At 41.1% G+C, this 20,000-nt stretch overlaps 1 protein-coding gene across 9 annotated transcripts in view; it reads right to left on the bottom strand.

The window, feature by feature from the left end:
• Positions 1-8,706: 8,706 nt before the first annotated feature.
• TBC1D24 (TBC1 domain family member 24) overlaps positions 8,707-20,000 on the bottom strand; it is a 57,166-nt gene continuing 45,872 nt past the window's right edge. For all 9 annotated transcript variants that reach the window (XM_056536363.1, XM_056536356.1, XM_056536360.1 and 6 more), the window contains 4 exons: positions 19,764-19,827; positions 19,475-19,570; positions 11,372-11,597; positions 8,707-9,428 (listed from right to left, as the gene is read on the bottom strand). In XM_056536363.1, coding sequence (XP_056392338.1) covers positions 9,250-9,428; positions 11,372-11,597; positions 19,475-19,570; positions 19,764-19,827 — 565 coding nt within the window. In that variant the 3' untranslated portion in view covers positions 8,707-9,249. The remainder of the gene's footprint in view (positions 9,429-11,371; positions 11,598-19,474; positions 19,571-19,763; positions 19,828-20,000) is intronic.

Below are 20,000 nucleotides of genomic sequence, written 5' to 3'. Positions count from 1 at the left end.
TTGTAAGAGTCACATTCCAGATCATATACAGTATAATACAGAATTACCATACAGATCAGAATGGCTTTAGAGCAGTGGTCTTCAACCTGCGGACCTCCAGATGTTGCAAAACTACAACTCCCAGCATGCCCGGACAGCCGTTGGCTGTCCGGGCATGCTGGGAATTGTAGTTTTGCAACATCTGGAGGTCTGCAGGTTGAAGACCACTGCTCTAGAGTAGAGATGAGCGAACTTACAGTAAATTCGATTCGTCACGAACTTCTCGGCTCGGCAGTTGATGACTTTTCCTGCATAAATTAGTTCAGCTTTCCGGTGCTCCAGTGGGCTGGAAAAGGTGGATACAGTCCTAGGAGACTCTTTCCTTGGACTGTATCCACCTTTTCCAGCCCACCGGAGCACCTGAAGGCTGAACTAATTTATGCAGGATAAATCATCAACTGCCGAGCCGAGAAGTTCGTGACGAATCGAATTTACTATAAGTTCGCTCAGCTCTACTCTAGAGCAGTGTTTCACAACCAGGGTTCCTCCAGCCATCGCAAAACTACAACTCCCAGCATGCCCGGACAGGCAGTCTGGGCATGCTGGGAGTTGTAGTTTTGCAACAGCTGTTGTCATGAAAGTTGTTATTCTGCAGCTTCATTTAGGATATGGTTCCTGCTATGCAATTCTTCTCCTAGGCGTGGCGAGCTGTAGGCCGGTGGTGGAGATTTTGCAATGTTGACTAGAGTTATATGTTTCCAGGAACAAAGCAGGAAAATGGCGAGGTTTACACGCCGGTCCTGATACGAAACTGCTTTTCACTTCCCTGATTTATTAAAGGGGTACTCCGGTGAAGAACTTTTTATTTTTTTTATTTTTTTTTATCAACTGGTGCCAGAAAGTTAAACAGATTTGTAAATTACTTCTATTAAAAAATCTTAATCCTTCCAGTACTTATTAGCTGCTGAATACTACAGCAGAAATTATTTTCTTTTTGAAACACAGAGCTCTCTGCTGACATCATGAGCACAGTGCTCTCTGCTGACATCTCTGTCCATTTTAGGAACTGTCCAGAACAGCATATGTTTGCTATGGGGATTTCCTTTTACTCTGGATAGTTCCTAAAATGGACAGAGATGTCAGCATAGAGCACTGTGCTCATGATGTCAGCAGGGAGCACTTTGTTTCAAAAAGAAAATAATTTCTACTGTAGTAGTCAGCAGCTAATAAGTACAGGAAGGATTAAGATTTTTTAATAGAAGTAATTTATAAATCTGTTTAACTTTCTGGCACCAGTTGATTTAAAAAATAAATAAATATATATATATATATATTTCACCGGAGTACTCCTTTAAAAGGGGTATTCCGGATTTATTTCGATTATTTACTGATGGGCTAGTGATGTATAATTCTGTCATTTTGAAATAAACTTCTATTACCTTCCAGGGGTAGATCGTCAACCTTTTTAATGTCCAAAGATGGTAAAAAAAAAAATAATTATATTTTTTAAAATCAAGTGACAAGTCATTTTGGAATCTTTAGGGGAGATACACATATGGGCCTCCCTTATTTTCTATAGGAATATTTTAAGAGATGGGGCTTAAAATATCAAATTTAATAGTAAGATTTAGTGGGAGAAAGATGTAGGTCCAACAGAGACTGAGGAGTGATTATCTATTTGGATTGTCCTGTAGTGAGGGCATGCTGGCAGTTGTAGTTAAATGGGCACGGTCATGAAATCAAAAAATTGATATGTTGTAGTACTTAAGTACTACAACATATCTCTAATATACTTTAATTTAAAAAAAGTGATTTTAAAACCGTTTAAAATCACTTTTAAATTCGGCCACTAGGGGTCGCCCTCCTAGTGGCCGAATGCATTCGGCAGCGACGTCACTAATGAATTTCGACTCGTTGAAGCCTGGCAACGAGTCGGAATTCATTCACTGCGGTGCTCGCTCCTGCCTGTCAGACAGGCGGGAGCGAGCGCTTTGAAGGAAGAGGACGCGCCCAGGCTCCCTGGCGACAGGTAAGATTATCTCTGTTATGTCTGTTCTGAATGCTTTTGCGGGGGAGGGGAGGGGGGGTAGTGGGTTGTGCGGCGCAGCGGGGCCAGGGGGGTTGCGGGCTGCGCTGCGGGATGTGCAGCCATCACGGTGTGCCTCCAGTTGTTTCCCCACTACAACTTCCAGCATGCCCTGACAGCCAATAGATGTCAGGGCATGCTGGGAGTTGTAGTGGTGAAACAGCTGGAGGCACCCTGTTAGGAGAACTAAGGGCGGAAGTTGGCCCCCAGCAGGCATCAGTGACGTGGTGCCTGCTGGGGAAGTCTGCCTGGTAGTGACAAAGCTACCAGGTAGACCAAATGCCATTTTTAAAATAGTAAAAAAAATAAAGGCAGGGAGGGTGTTAGGGATAGAAGGGCAATAGGCAGGGACAGAAAAAAAAACACCATGATGGTGGGAGCTATCCTTTCTTAAGGCATAATAATAGTGTGCTACTCCACATTCCTAAATTAAAATGTGATGTCTCTTAGAAGGTATCCCCTTTTTACAAAGTACATAGGCATTAAAAAGGGGTATTCCTCTGGAAAACTTTATTTTTTATTTTTTTTAAATCAACTGGGTAAAAATCTTAACCCTTCCAGTACTTATCGGCTGCTGTATGTTCCAGAGGAAGTTCTTTTCTTTTTGAATTTCCTTTCTGTCTGACCACAGTGCTCTCTGTTGACACATCTGTCCATTTTAGGAACTGTCCAGAGTAGGAGCAAATCCCCATAGCAAAACTATCTTGCTCCTGACACTTCCTAAAATGGACTGAGGTGTCAGCAGAGAGCACTGTGGTCAGACAAAGGAAATTAAAAAAGAAAAGAACTTCCTGTGGAACATACAGCAGCTGATAAGTACTGAAAGGATTAAGATTTTTTAAATAGAAGTAATTTACAAATCTGTTTAACTTTCTGGCACCAGTTGATTAAAAACAATAAATAATAAAAAAAAAAATTCCAGGGAAGTACCACTTTAACCCCTTAAGGACACATGACGTACTGGAACGTCATGTGTCCACTCCCGATCTATAACGCGGGGCCACGGGTCGGGTCCGGCCTCTAACAACGGCCGGGACCCGTGGCTAATAGCGCGCGGCATTGATCGCTGTGCCGCGCGCTATTAACCCTTTAGACGCGGCGTTCAAAGTTGAACGCCGCGTCTAAAGTGAAACCGAAAGCATGCCGGCTAGCTCAGTGGGCTGTTCGGGATAGCCGCGGTGAAATCGCGGCATCCCGAACAGCTGACAGGACAGCGGGAGGGCCCCTACCTGCCTCCTCGCTGTCCGATCGCCGAATGACTGCTCAGTGCCTGAGATCCAGGCATGAGCAGTCATGCGGCAGAATCATCGATCACTGGTTTCTTATGAGAAACCAGTGATCAATGTAAAAGATCAGTGTGTGCAGTGTTATAGGTCCCTATGGGACCTATAACACTGCAAAAAAAAAGTGCAAAAAAAAAGTGAATAAACATCATTTAACCCCTTCCCTATTAAAAGTTTGAATCACCCCCCTTTTCCCATAAAAGAAAAAACAGTGTAAATAAAAATAAAAATAAACATAAATGGTATCGCCGCGTGCGGAAATGTCCGAATTATAAAAATATATCGTTAATTAAACCGCACGGTCAATGGCGTGCGCGCAAAAAAATTCCAAAGTCCAAAATAGTGCATTTTTGGTCACTTTTTATATCATGAAAAAATGAATAAAAAGCGATCAATAAGTCCTATCAATGCAAAAATGGTACCGTTAAAAACTTCAGATCACGGCGCAAAAAATGAGCCCTCATACCGCCCCATACACGGAAAAATAAAAAAGTTATAGGGGTCAGAAGATGACAATTTTAAACGTATTAATTTTCCTGCATGTAGTTATGATTTTTTCCAGAAGTCCGACAAAATCAAACCTATATAAGTAGGGTAACATTTTAATCGTATGGACCTACAGAATACATATCAGGTGTCATTTTTACCGAAAAATGTACTACGTAGAAACGGAAGCCCCCAAAAGTTACAAAACAGCGTTTTTTTTTAAATTTTGTCGCACAATGATTTTTTTTCCCGCTTCACCATAGATTTTTGGGCAAAATGACTGACGTCATTACAAAGTAGAATTGGTGGCGCAAAAAATAAGCCATCATATGGATTTTTAGGTGTAAATTTGAAAGAGTTATGATTTTTTAAAGGCAAGGAGCAAAAAACGAAAATGCAAAAACGGAAAAACCTCCGGTCCTTAAGGGGTTAAAGGGGGTTCTATGCTGCCCTTAGTGGACAGCCTCTAAGTAAGACCTAGCCTGTATGCACTAGTACACTTTCCCTGAAGGGAGCGCTACACTATATACATCGCGTATAAGGGTGCATTCACGCCGTGGTTTGTTAATGCGGTCACTGGATTCGGCAGGGGGGAGTGAAAAACGGGCACAACCGTACCCAATTTAAATAGATAGTGACTCCGGTCGGCTCATTTTTTCCCCGTATCCGGTTTTGTGACCGGACTTATAACTGTGGTATACTTCGGCTTTATGTCCGGTACGGGTACAGGAGCGCCAGATTTTCACTACCCCCCCCCCCAGCCAGATCCGGTGACCGTATTAAACCGTGGTGTGAACGCACTCTAAGGGTGCATTCACACAGGCGTATTTGTCAGCGGATCCACTGACAAAGGCCCCTAAAGTGCTGGCCTCTTTGTGCCTGCTAATAGCGGCAATCCGCCGCTACCAGCAGACACACTGAAGTGCCCGGCCGCTCCCCCGGCTCCCTGAGCTACACAGAGAGCGGCCTCGATGTGTGTGAGTACACTGCATGGTTACTCGCACATCGCAGTGTGTCTGCTGGTAGCGGTGGATTGCCGCTATTAGCAGGTACAAAGAGGGCAGCACTTTAGGGGCCTTTGTCAGCGGATCCGCCGCTCCGTGTGAATGCACCCTAACTCCGTTTTTTTTTTCTAACCAGTGTGCCCTCCAGGTTAGGCTGGAGTTGTAGTTTTTGCAACAGCTGGAGGCACCCAGGTATAACCAGATAAACCTGAGTCAGTCATATGCAGAAAATCTGTCCTTAAAATAATATTATCCGACCACTTTATTTGGGGTTCACAAATGAGATCTGCTTAAAGGTTCGGACCTGTATGTAAGCAATAACAATCCCTGTACTAGTATTATCAGAATGCTGCGCCCCGACCTACAATAATGGCTTCTATTACTGACATTCTGAAGCAGCCTTGGCTCCGCATACAAATGCATTTCTTTGAACAACACTGCCCCCTGTGGAGAAACATGAGAACATCATTTAATAAAAAGGTTTCTGGCTGTGTGTGCTCTATGGACTGACAGTGCAGGCAAAAGCAAAGCCACATGAAAAACGTTGATCAACTACAATGTTTTCCAACCAGGCTATCCAGGCATGCTGGGAGTTGTACCCTGGTTGAGAAAGGCTGCCTAAGCATGCTGGGAGTTGTAGTTTTGCAACAGCTGTGGGCACCCTGGTTGGAAAAGACTGCCTAAGCATGCTGGGAGTTGTAGTTGTAACCAATGGCTGGCTGCCCATGGCTTCCCTGGCAGAATCATCTATTTCTCAGTAGTCTTGGGAACTAGATAACACACTAGAAACTGCAAAATCCCTTTAATACGGTACGGCTGAGACCGCCAGCTTCACAACAATGGTTACTTGGTAACAATAGTAACTTTTTTTTTTTAAGGGTTCTGTGTGCTTAACCAGCCTGCACTTGCATATTAGCCTGATACATAAGCCCCTAACAGCCGGCGATTAGAATACATTAATAGGATATGCATATTATCCACACTGGGACCGACTACTGTATTACCTCCCAGCAGTAATGATTTGCTCATGTTAAAAATCCTGCCACCACTGACATCTAGTGGCCATGCAGTGAACTGCACCTGGCTAAATCCTGACCTGAAACCTAAGAAAAGCAATGACAAACACTGACAAATGACCAGAAGATGAAGGTGTTTGGTTGGTAAAGAATAGTAAATTTTTACTAAAATTGATATAGAATGCGGAAGTGAAACCGTTGTTGTTTTCTTCAGTCATGGAATGGCTGGTTAATGATTTACCAAGTAACCAAGCTAATGATTTACCATTAACATTTCCTGTATTGCTCTGTAAATGGTTAATGTAGGGCAGCGCTTCCCAACCTCTGACTCTCCAGCTGTTGCAAAACTACAACCCCTATCATTATAGGGCATGATAGGAACACAGACGGGGGAGATCAAACCTGTCCAGAGGAAACGTTGCCCATAGCAACCAATCAGATCGCTTCTTTCATTTTTCAGAGGCCTTTTCAAAAATGTAAGAAGCGATCTGATTGGTTGCTATGGACAACTCAGCAACTTTTCCTCTGGACAGGTTTTGATAAATCTCCCCCAGATGTGCCAAATAAATCAGTTTTTGTATTACTGTTCCTAGATCAGCATTTCCCAACCAGGGTGCGTCCAGATGTTGTAAGACTACAACACCCAGCATGCCCGGACATGTATCATTGTTTTATATAAATTATTGCTTTTAACAGCACCAACATCCCAATAGGTTACCAAGAGATGTGTACATTTTTAGTATCTCTGCCTATAGGCAAAATAGGCAGCCACCTAGAGCACCCTCTCTTGATGGGGGCGCCGCTCTGCCCGCTGCAAGAAAGTTTGTAGTCAGCCAGCATCCGAAAACCCTCTTATTAAAAGGCATAATCTGCATTCTTCTGCCTGCTGGAAGAGCGCAGTGCCACCTCCGCAGCAGACAAGCCAATCAGGTCCATCCAGAATCCTGACATCACGTGCGCCTCCCAACATCTGTCCCGAATCCAGTAATAAGGTGATTACATTAGAAAGAGGTTTGTTACAGTGTGTCACCCCAGTAGTAAGGATATTATACGGAGGAGAGAGTTTGTTACAGTGTGTCACCCCAGTAGTAAGGTGGGGCAGCAAAAAATTTTCGCCTCGGGTGGTAAAAATCCTTGCACCAGCCCTACTTTCCGGATCAGTCACTGGTGTGAGTGACCCAGAACCACTCTTATGCGTTGGCATATAATGGACATGTATTTTTATAACTTCTGTCTGACAAAGAGCCAGGTATGGGCTTAAATGCTGGAGTGTGTAGCATTGATTTAATAAAGCCTAGGATTATCATTGTTACATTAGAGGAGCACCCATATAGATGTTCCATTTTTCTTCTGACTCGTTCACATTTCCTTTGCCTATATATTTTGTGGATGTGCAGCTGCAGTGTCTGGGAGAACCAAGAAGCCGATGACCATTATTTCTGCATACAGAGAGATGTTGTGCTTTCAGCGCAACCAAATTTGGAAAGGAGCCATCTTACCTTCCTACATCGCTGTTCATTATTCTGTACAGGCTTCACTAGGTGTGCACAGTATTTATCTTCTAGTAACAGAGAGACCAAGACAGAATAAAGGGAGAGGGGTTTATCTAATGCTATGTGCAGGAGAGGTGGAGAGAGTCTTAGCTGTGTACCTGCTATCTTTAAGTCCAAAAAATACCAAAAGGAATGAAGGACACCGTGAAAAGGGCTTCTAGTCCAAAACAGGATTTATAATCCGACCTATGATCCAGAAACAACCAACAAACCCTACAGAAGAAGCAGCACTCCACAAGTTCAGTGGTGTGAAGAAGTTCTGCGTTTAATCACCCATCTAAATACAGCAACATGTCGACTACAAACTTTAGCTTTTTTAAGCATGAAAAATGCTCAGGTTTGGAGCTGAAGCTGTATTTAGATGGGTGAACTTGTGTAGTGCTGCTTCTTCTGTATGATTTGTTGGTATCTATAGATGTTTCTGCTTCCTCCAGAACCTCTCCGCTGTTCCTGAAAGGTGAAACAGGCTTTCCTCTCATCTCAGACCTCTCATATGGTTATGGGAAGCGGTCCCTTGTGTACACAGTGGTGCTTTCTGAATGTAAACCACTCTCTCCTTAAATTTTTTATCAGAAGCAGCAGTCTACTGCTTAGTGAAACCCCTTCCTTGCTGTGATGCTGTTTCTTTACTTTCAGCTTACGTGACACCTTTAAAAAGGTAGTGCATTAGTAAACCCTTCACTTTCTCCACATGTCATCTATAGAAGTGTACTGTAAATCATCCCCCAACAGTGTCATCCTGTCCAGTGCACTTTCACCAGGACTATAACATGGCAGTAAGGAGTAGGTGCTGTGCAGACAAGTAAAGGAAGAAAGTCCAGGTGTGAGTAATACTGGCAGACAGCTCAGCTCTGGTCCCACTCCCTAAAATGGAGAAAAATGAAAAGGGGCTTACTTTAAGAGTTTGTGTCATTTGAATGATCTTTTGATATGTTGTCCAGACATGTCAAAAGTTTAGATCTCACTAGGTCTGAGAGCAGGCGTCAATGCTTCGTCCAACCTTTTCAATCTATAGACTTCTGCAATGAAAGCGTTGAGTTGAGTTTGAGTGACAGCTGGTAAGGCGCATGCTGCTGCACATTTCGTCCCTCACGATCTAAACCTTGGACATATCTGGATAAGAAGTCCAAAGTTTATTGAAATTACATTTAAAGTCTGACTGCCTAGTGTACCAAGATATCGTATGAGATTACCCTAATATAAGGGAGTTTTCCCCCATGTTGTTTAGTAACACATTCTAGGCAAAGTGAAGATAATTTGACTATGATACAAAAATATAGAAAACGAAAGAAACCAATGTCTGAGATTGACTTTTATTCTTGAAATATTCACCACATAGGGTGATGGGCTCAGGTAAATTCATATAATGTCACATCTGTCCAGACTCGGAAGTGACCCTTCCAATAATTTCTGGTTTTGTAGAACAAATCGGACAAGGGACTACTGAACATGGAACACTGTGGGGAGCAGGTGAAAGTGAGAGGACAAGAAACAAGGAGATGTACACAGCAAACATGGAGGAGAGGCACCGAACCGGACAGGAGTCTACAGGAGGCTCCCATTAGAATATCAGCAGGAATTAATCTAATAGGAACCTGTTTAGGGACTGGAATGTGCACAATTTTGCTTGGTCCAATGAGACTGTCAAGACAGTTTCACTTCTGCTTACAAGTAAGAGTCCATAGGCCCATTCGATTTGGTCAATCAGTATTAAAGTCCGACAAACTAGCTCTGCACATTGATGGAAGGAGAGCAGGAGATCGAGCTGCCACCATACCGGCTCTGCACGCCCAGCCAAAACATGTCCAGAATTACACGTTAATGCTATGAAAAGGAATCACCTCATGGTAACGCAGAGGAGCGCTCTTCATTGTTCAGATTGTCCTTAAAGCCCCACACCTCAATGGTGGCGATCTGGAAAGTCTCTGAGCACAGAGGCTGGTTGTTGAAGGTATTGCAGTGACTGGTTCGTCCATAGTTCAGATCAGCATCCAGATACAAAGCTTGTCCATCACCACCTCCTGAGAGGGCACAAAAGTCAGGTTACAGCAGGTCACAGCATAGGGTTAAAATGCACAAAAGTAAAATAAAAATTCTGGCTGCTTTCATCCACCACTAGACAGATCTCAAAGGTTTACTGCATACAGTCATTCACTGAACTCTTAAGATAGTATGCAGTAAGTACCCCCCCTAGTGGTGGCTGTTGGTTGCTCCTTTTTTAAGGGGTTAACCTTCTAATATTGAATATTTAAATGTATATCGGCTGGAGGTCCAACTTCTCGCACTCCGCCGATCAGCTATTTAAAGCACACTTGTGCAAGCCCTGCACCTCTTCTGCATTTACCAGTCCTTGTACTTTTACTTCAGTAATGGTACAGCAATGCAAGAGGGCAGCTTTGTCCACTTCAAGTAAATGAAACAATGCCGCAGTATCATGCTCCCCTGTTACCGTATGACGATGCAAGTACAGTGATCCCTCAACTTACAATGGTCTTTTCTGGACCATTGTAAGTTGAAACCAGACTCAACATACAATACTACAAACATTCCAGATTTGTGAAAAGTGTCAATGGCTGGAAGAACCGACCAATCAGAATAGGCATTCATTGGTAAAACACCTCTATTACTGAAGTGCATGCACTGACTGGTGTCTGGTAGCGCCCCCTACAGTACAGGGAGGTATTACATGTTCTGTACTCTTTACCTGTGCCAGGCTTGGCTGCTCCTTTGGACACCATGAGGGCGGCTCCATGTTCCTTTTTTAGGACTGTGTACTGTACAGGACCCCGAAGAAGTTCCTGTCCTCTACATAGACCAGTGTTTCCCAAGCAGGGTGCCCCCAGCTGTTGCAAAACTACAACTCCCAGCATGCCCCGACAGCCAAAGGCTGTCCAGGCATGCTGGGAGTTGTAGTTTTGCAAAAGCTGGAGGCTCTCTGCTTGGGAAACAGTGACAGGCAGTGATTTACAGCTCCCAGCAGATCTTTCAACCAACAGCATATGGCAGTTAAAGGGGTATTCCAGGAAAACATTTTTTTTTTTATATATATCAACTGGCTCCAGAAAGTTAAAACAGATTTGTAAAATACTTCTATTAAAACATCTTAATCCTTTCAGTACTTATGAGCTTCTGAAGTTAAGGTTGTTCTTTTCTGTCTAAATCCTCTCTGATGACACCTGTCTCGGGAAACGCCCAGTTTAGAAGCAAATCCCCATAGCAAACCTCTTCTAAACTGGGTGTTTCCCGAGACAGGTGTCATCAGAGGAGGATTTAGACAGAAAAGAACAACCTTAACTTCAGAAGCTCATAAGTACTGAAAGGATTGAGATTTTTTAATAGAAGTAATTTACAAATCTGTTTAACTTTCTGGAGCCAGATGATATAAAAAAAAAAAAATAAAAAAAAAAATTTTTTTTTCCTGGAATACCCCTTTAAGTGTGAGAGGAGCTATGATTGGGTGAGGCTGCACTTCGGTCCAAAGTCTGTGTATAAGATGGGGGGAAAATGTGCTCTTGAGCTTTTTTAAGCACAAATAAAACATAGAAAACTTCATTTTTTTTAAAACAAAAGTATATTAGAAATATATTTTTTGATTTACCATAAGGAGTGCAATAGCAAAAATTAGTTTTAATGAGTTACCCTTTAAGTACAAACCACCATGACCTACATTTACGTCCGATGTCGTTAAGGGGTTAAAAATAAAAAATGTTGCGCAGGCATGTCAAAAGTTTTGCTTGCTGCAGGTCTCACTCTTAGACCCTCAACAATAACGAGTTATACGCTGGGGTGTGCAGCATTGCGCTCTACTGCCTGACCTTTTTGCTGCATAGATTTCAATAGTGACAAGGTCAGATTTGATTGACAGCTTGGGAATGAGGGGCATGCTTCAGCAAAATTCCCCGGCTTATAACTAGCTCCTCCCTTCCACTGGAATGTCACGAGTGAGTACTTAAAGGTGACTTACCAATGATGATGCACTCTGTGCTCCCTGCCATGAACATGGAGGCAGTTTTGGATGGGAGGTTGAAATGACGAGTGGCCAGAAAGGGTGACAGACGGTTGGAGGGGTCAGAGCATTCAGCTGTCTCCTGGACAGAGATAGACTCATTGTCTGCAATTGCCGAAGAAGCTCTACCAAGCTCCGGATGCTTTATTATCACCCACTCATAGCGCTCCACCTCTGGCTGCAGCTGTGTGAACAAACAGAAGAATGACACATTTTGGCAAAACCGTTGCAATTCCTGATGTGCATCAAACTTACATTGAACATTTTTGTTTTGTCTCTAAGAAGGGATAGAGTTACACAAAATAAATGGGCACTGACATATGCAAAAAAAAATATTTGTATAATGTAGACAATACCATTACATGTATATTTGTAATTTACATTTGTTAAATAAATATATATTATATTATATTATATTAAATAAATATATATTATATTATATTATATTAAATAAATATATATTATATTATATTATATTAAATAAATATATATTATATTATATTATATTAAATAAATATATATTATATTATATTATATTAAATAAATATATATTATATTATATTATATTAAATATATATATTATATTATATTATATTAAATATATATATTATATTATATTATATTAAATATATATATTATATTATATTATATTATATTAAATATATATATTATATTATATTATATTATATTAAATATATATATTATATTATATTATATTAAATATATATATATTATATTATATTATATTAAATATATATATATTATATTATATTATATTAAATATATATATTATATTATATTAAATATATATATTATATTATATTATATTAAATATATATATTATATTATATTATATTAAATATATATATTATATTATATTATATTATATTTAATATATATATATATTTAATATATATATATATTTAATATATATATATATTTAATATATATATATTTAATATATATATATTTAATATATATATATTTAATATATATATATTTAATATATATATATTTAATATACCGTATATACTCGAGTATAAGCCTAGTTTTTCAGCACGATTTTTCGTGCTGAAAACGCCCCCTCGGCTTATACTCGAGTGAACAAAAAAAAACGTTTTTGGCTTTAGCTGTGAGGGCATGGTCCCGGCCGTCCATCTCCACCTGTCAATCCCTTATCAGTGGTCTTCAACCTGCGGACCTCCAGATGTTGCAAAACTACAACTCCCAGCATGCCCGGACAGCCATCGGCTGTCCGGGCATGCTGGGAGTTGTAGCTTTGAAACATCTGGAGGTCGGCAGGTTGAAGACCACTGAGAAGGGATTGACAGGCGGTGATGATGAAGGGTCTGACTGGGGTCTGGATGATGACAGGGGGGGGGGGGGGGGGTGATGCATTTCCCACCCTAGGCTTCTAGTCGAGTCAATAACTTTTCCTGGGTTTTTGGGGTGAAATTAGGGGCCTCGGCTTATTTTCGGGTCGGCTTATACTCGAGTATATACGGGATATATAGATAGATTATTATTATATTATATATATATATATATATATATATATATTATATATTTGGGTGGAAAAAAATGCTCCATACTGCTTACCTCTACTGTCCAGAACACTGTCTTTTCCCTATCCCAGCTAATGCCTGTGTCTCTCTGTTCAAAGTCAACAGAGACAAAATAGAGAAAGTGTGTAGGACGAGCAGGGCTCTGTACAGGCTTTTGGTTTGTCAATCAGCCTACTGTGTGAGCCAAGGGCGTGTCACAGAGCCTCAGGGTACAGAGAAGCCAGTTGTCAGCTCTAAGGAGTGAAGGAGGAAGTTCCCACATAAGATGTGAGGGCAAGCAAGGTAATGCCCCCTCCTCCTCAATGAACTGCATGCAGTGTAAGCAACAGAAAATGAGGAATTCGTAACCAGAAATGGATGAAAAATCGGGATTTAAGCGCACAGACCGGAGTCTGGATGTCACGATACTCCACCCCCATGGTAGTCACACTGCACACTCTGAGCCTCCAGCGCTGCGGACAGCTCGTAAAGGTGGGTGCTAGATTACAGATTGCGGGGGTCCCCAGTGACGGCATCCCCACGGTCAGACATCTTATCCCCTATCCTTTGGATAGGGGATAAGATGTATTAGGGCCGGAGTACCCCTTTAACAGTGTTTTCCAACCAGCGTGCCTCTAGCTATTGCAAAACTACAACCCCCGGCATGCTGGGAGTTGTAGTTTTGCAACAGCTGGAGGTGAGGTGGATGGGAGACCTTGTACTGGCACACAGAACATCTGAGCAGGTATTGTAGCATAAACACTATTTACTCAGTCACAATTATGTGTTTACCTAAAATCTCCGGTAAGATATAATATAAGCTAAGGAGATCATATGACACCCAGATGACTTACAGAGACTCCCTTGGCATAGAGGATTGCAGCAGTAGATTGGGTTTGTGTGTGGAGAGGATACAATGTAGAAGATCTGCCGAGCTAAATTATTAATAAGAACTAATGAAAGAGTTTCTATACAGTACTAAAGCCCATCGCCTGCCATGAACTACAATGCAAACCTTAGGAGGTACCAGGTGTGGTAGTGGAAGAGGAAGCATTGCTTACCTGTCTGCTCCAGTTCTGAAACCACCAAAAATGTCATTTGCATTGTGTGTTTGAGTCTTTTCCCTTTTCAGATAATCACTGTGCTTCCTGGTTGACCAGTTGCCCAGTACTACAATTCCCAGAATGCATTGCTTTCACTCAGCTCTTCCTCCCAAGCCCTTTCACTCTGCCTACTCTCCTCTCAGCACTTCTGCCATTTTCCCGCCCAGAGCTGCTGAAGAACATCTCATTGCACAGCAGACTCTCTCCACACAGCAACTCTTTATTTATGTGTATATGACAGGGAAAAATAAGAAAAAATGCAGCTCAGCTCACCATTTGCACGAATGCTTCTTGTATATTGGACCAGTGTAGATTGTATGGAGGGGAGCACGCAACTTAATGCGGGCCGTATCCCGTGAGTACAAGTTTGAAAAACCATCAAGTGAATTCCAGCTCTCCCAGGTACAGAACGGAAGATAAAACTTTACATTTAATAGATATGCATTAAAAGGACAATCAACATAACGTGAACAAAAAGAAAAAAGTGTCAACACGTTTCAAGCTAAAAACATAGCCCTTAATCTTGACGATGTGCAGAGGGCAGTGCCTGTTTATATATGGGAGAACAAAAAAACAAGCAAGGAAATGACCCGGAAGGAACTGTTCCCAATTACGTAAATTAACCTCAAGCATAAGCACAAAAATACAAAAACAGGGCAGAACGGTTACAAACGGGACAAAACGGAGTATAGTCCAATTATAATCTGGGAAGAGTGGCAAGGTTGAACATAAGTAAAAATAACTAATGGTCGGCAATAGAAACATCATTTCAGAACTACCTGTACACAAAGCGGGTACCTATCTAAGAAATATCAAAGCCGTGTTTGTAATACATAGTGAAGAATACATCCTAAAATAAGATGCAGAAGTACATTGAATAAATAAAGAACCGCATAGTGTGAACATGCATCGATAGAACAATGATCATCAGTCTAGGATCAACAAGAGCTCAGTGCTCAAAAGAGAGGTGACCCTGTAAGGTGACTGAGTCAGGTACTATATCATCACGTATGTATCGAAAACCCACATCAGGGAACAATATTCTTCATGCGCTCAGTTGTCATCCACAACATTTAGTCATGGCCGTAAATGTTGGCACCGCTGACATTTTTTAAGAGAAGGAAGCATTTCTCACAGTAAAGGATTGCAGTAACATGTTTTGCTATACACATGTTTATTCTCTTTGTGTGTATTGGAACTAAACCAAAAAAGGGAGGAAAAAACAAACAAATTGGACATAATGTCACCAAACTCCAAAAATGGGCTGGACAAAATTATTGGCAACCTTTTAAAATTGTGGATAAATAAGATTGTTTCAAGCATGTGATGCTCCTTTAAAGTAACAGGTGTGGGCAATATAAAATCACACCTGAAAGCAGATAAAAAGGAGAGAAGTTAACTTAGTCTTTGCATTGTGTGTCTGTGTGTGCCACACTAAGCATGGACAACAGAAAGAGGAGAAGAGATCTGTCTGAGGACTTGAGAACCAAAACTGTGGAAAAATATCAACAAATCTCAAGGTTACAAGTCCATCTCCAGAGATCTAGATTTGCCTTTGTCCACAGGGCACAACATTATCAAGAAGATTGCAACCCATGGCACTGTAGCTAATCTCCCTGGGCGTGGACGGAAGAGAAAAAGTGATGAAAGGTGTCAAAGCAGGATAGTCCGGATGATGGATAAGCAGCCCCAAACAAGTTCCAAAGACATTCAAGCTGTCCTGCAGGCTCAGGGAGCATCAGTGTCAGCGCAAACTATCAGTCGACATTTAAATGAAATTAAACGCTATGGCAGGAGACCCAGGAGGACCCCACTGCTGACACAGAGACATAAAAAAGCAAGACTACATTTTGCCAAAATGAACTTGAGTAAGACAAAATCATTCTGGGAAAACATCTTGTGGACAGATGAGACCAAGATAGAGCTTTTTGGTGAAGCAAATCATTCTACTGTTTACTGAAAACGGAATGAGGCCTACAAAGAAAAGAACACAGTACCTACAGTGAAATATGGTGGAGGTTCAATGGTGTTTTGGGGTTGTTTTGCTGCCTCTGGCACTGGGTGCCTTGAATGTGTACAAGGCATCATGAAATCTGAGGATTACCAATGGATTTTGGGTCGCACTGTACAGCCCAGTGTCAGAAATCTGGGTTTGAGTCTGAGATCTTGGGTCTTCCAGCAGGACACTGACCCCCAAACATACGTCAAAAAGCCCCCAGAAATGGATGGCAACAAAGCGCTGGAGAGTTCTGAAGTGGCAGCAATGAGTCCAGATCTAAATCCCATTGATCACCTGTGGAGAGATCTTAAAATTACTGTTGGGAAAAGGCGCCTTCCAATGAGAGAGATCTGGAGCAGTTTGCAAAGGAAGAGTGGTCCAACATTCCGGCTGAGAGGTTTAAGAAGCTTATTGATGGTTTATAGGAAGTGACTGATTTCAGTTATTTTTTCCAAAGGGTGTGCAGTCAAATATGCAACATGTCCAGACCATTTTTGGAGTTTGGTGTGACATGATGTCCAATTAGCTTTTTTACCCTCCTTTTTGGTTTAGTTACAATACACACAAAGAATAAACATGTGTTACTGCAATCCTTTTCTGTGAGAAAGACTTCATTTTCTTGAAAAATTTAAGGGGTGCCAACATTTACGGCCACCATTGTACCACCCGCAACTTACCCATCTGAGAATACATCTGAGCGAAAAGAGCCTCTTCTATACCTTCAGCCTATGAAAATACATCATCACAAATTACCAAACATTTGAGAGACACTGGTTATTCTAACAGCACACTTACAAGAACAAAAGCTATTGCCGATTCTAAAACTAGAGAAGCACATCTACAAGAGCATCTGCCTCACAACAAAAAATCTAGAGGAAAAGAAAAAGATAACAGTAACATACTTACCTTCTCTACAACGTTTAGTAGAGAAGGAAACTTTGATAGCATACGTACAAATATAAACTGACATATACCAGTCTTGCATCAAGATCCCATTCTTTCTAAAATTCTTCAACCATGCATTAGGTGTGTTGCCAGAAAAGCCAAATCTCAGATCAATTATCTCCCATTGATTACAGACATACTTCCACAGATTCATGTCTGTCAGTAAAAGGTTGCCATAAATGCAGTCAACCATGGTGCTCAGTTTTGCAGATTAATATACAATACAAAAAGTTTTTCTTCTGTTACCAAGAAAAAAACAAAAACATTCCTGAACTGTAACACCACTCCCGTGATATACCTAGTTACCCGACTGTAACCTGCAATAGGAGGGTGGCACTATCCGTAAACTAAAATTACGCATTGCAAAACATGTAAGAATGGCCACTCTGACTAACAATACTGCACGTACTACATCAGGTCTCAAAACATATTCATGATGTACACCAGGATGACCCTTCTTCGGTACAAGTTATTGGTATCGAACGGATATGCAAACAACGACACGGGGGGAGATTGGACTCGCCTGGTATGCACACAGGAAGCATTCTGGATATTCTATCCGGATTCTCATGTGCCGGGCGGGCTCAATAATTGTTCTATTGATGCATGTTCACACTATGCGGTTCTTTATTAATCAATGTACTTCTGCATCTTATTTTAGGATGTGTTCTTCACTCTGTATTACAAACACGGCTTTGGTATTTCTTAGATACGTACCCGCTTTGTGTACAGGTTGTTCTGGAATTTGGTTTCTATTGCCGACCATTAGTTATTTTTACTTATGTTCAGCCTTGCCACTCTTCCTAGATGATAATTGGACTATAGTCAGTTTTGTCCCGCTTGCAACCGTTCTGCCCAGTTTTTGTATTGTTGCGCTTATGAGGTTAATTTAAGTCATTAGGGGCAGTTCCTTCCAGGTCATTTCCTTGCTGGCTTGTTCATTATCCCAGATATAAAAAGTGCACTTGCCCTATGCACAGTCATGATTAAGGGCTATGTTTTAAACTTGAAACGAGTCAATGTTTTTTCTTTTTGTTCCTGTTATGTTGATTTTGTCTTTTCAATGCATATCTATTAAATGTAAAGTTTTATCTTCTGTTCTGTACCTGGGAGAGCTGGAATTCACCTGATGGTTTTTTCAAACTTATATGACAGGGAGATTGTGATGTAGGCTGTAGGGGCTGATCAGAGGTGGTGACATCACTCAAGGGGGCGGGGCTAGAGCACAGAGACAAGAGCCAGCAGAGTATAATGCCTCGTATTGGGAGGAGCCAGGGAGCTTAAAGAGCCACTCTCCTAAATAGGACTCATTGTCTGAACCTTTATTGAGGGAGCATCTTTTCCTGTTGTGTAGGGGGGGGGGGGGTCGGACAGCTGGTTTACTTTTTTGTACTACTATTGCCCTCCTTTTGGTTTTATGGGAGCCACCTCTCTATGATTGTTATGTAAGTGTACCAATGTATATTTTGTATTGTGTTACTTCGGTCTCTGGACCGGTGCTGTTCATGGACGTTGTACTTTTCATGCAACTTACGTCTTAATAAAAGCTTCATGGTTTGACTATTAATGGGCACTCTCCTAGAATTTTTTTTTTTTATATTTTATATAACTACTCCTAAGATAACTTTTTTCAATATACATTTCGTTAAAAAAAAAAAAAATATATATATATTATATATATATATATATATATATATATATATATATATATATATATATATATATATATATATATATATATATATATATATATAATTTTTACTAAAAAATTTTGATAAAAAATTGCAGCCACTAGGGACTAGTCTATTTTGCAACATACTGAATACCGGCCGTAAAGCGCGGGAAAGCACAGGATAAAAGAATAAAAAGCCAGGAAAACACTCACCGGCCCTACAGCAATAGCAGCTGCCGCTCCCTCAGCCAGCGGGACACCCTCCTGTTTGGGCAGGTTAGTTGTTTAGTGATCCAGCCTCTGTGGAGCAGGGGCAGAGGCTTCACCCGGGATCATGTAGTGAAGTGCGGAGGAGTCTCCAGCTAAGACAGAGCTGGAATGTCCCTGTGCACACAACTTTCTACCAGGGGTATTTCAAGCAATAGTATGCTGAAGCCAGTAAAATTAGTGCAATGAAATGGAGAATTGTCCAGCGCAGTAGCTCTGTTAAAAATCCTTATTACTTTATTGGCATCCGAACGCAGACATACAGGGGTAACAGGTATTAATAAGTTATGTGTCTTACTGCAATACCTCAAAGTGTCTGCCCCTGGGGAAAAAAAAGGTCTCTCCCAGGGAGCAGCTGGAGAAGTGGGATGTGTCAGGGATTAGAAGGAGTTCTTTGCAATCTAAGGACTTCTGGCACGGGCTGGGAATTTCCCAAATAAATGTGCCTTTACAATGTAGGTCACAGAAGCAGAATAAATGTCGAAGAGATTTTATTATTGGGTCATATACTCCAGATAAAGAAGTAGTTACCCGAAATACAAAGCACTCTCCAGTCCCAAAGAAGCTCAGCTTGTTCCCACTCTTCCTTCGTTCGCTCCAGTCAGTGGACAAAAACGCACCACAAACCTATGGAAAGACAAACAAGGAAACATTAAGAAGTGGGGGATCACTAATAATCTAGCTGAGAATGCAACATTAGTAAAAATCTTCCAGTACACAACATAGTACTACTACTACCCAGTATTTCCTTTTGCTTTATATACAGATCAATTTATTATACACACAGGCCCATAGCATTAAGTGTTGACTGGATACCCACCTCTTTGTTGCTGGTTTTGATAAGCAGCAGGGTAGGCTCATGTCCTTCACAGTGCAAGTAAAACCTGACAACAAAAGTACCACTATAAGACCAGGAGCATAACAAAAAAATAAAATCAGGGCACATTGACATCAACAACACTTGAGAGGGATTGTAAGACTGTATATGCAAGTTGTGTCCATGCTCTAGAACAGTGTTACCCAACCAGTGTGCCTCCATCTGTTGCAAAACTACAAT

This window comes from Hyla sarda, chromosome 8 (assembly GCF_029499605.1).
Source record: "Hyla sarda isolate aHylSar1 chromosome 8, aHylSar1.hap1, whole genome shotgun sequence".
In the NCBI taxonomy this organism is placed as follows: Eukaryota; Metazoa; Chordata; class Amphibia; order Anura; family Hylidae; genus Hyla; species Hyla sarda.
The sequence above is the reverse complement of the archived record's forward strand: the minus strand, read 5'-3'. Positions and strand labels throughout refer to the sequence as shown.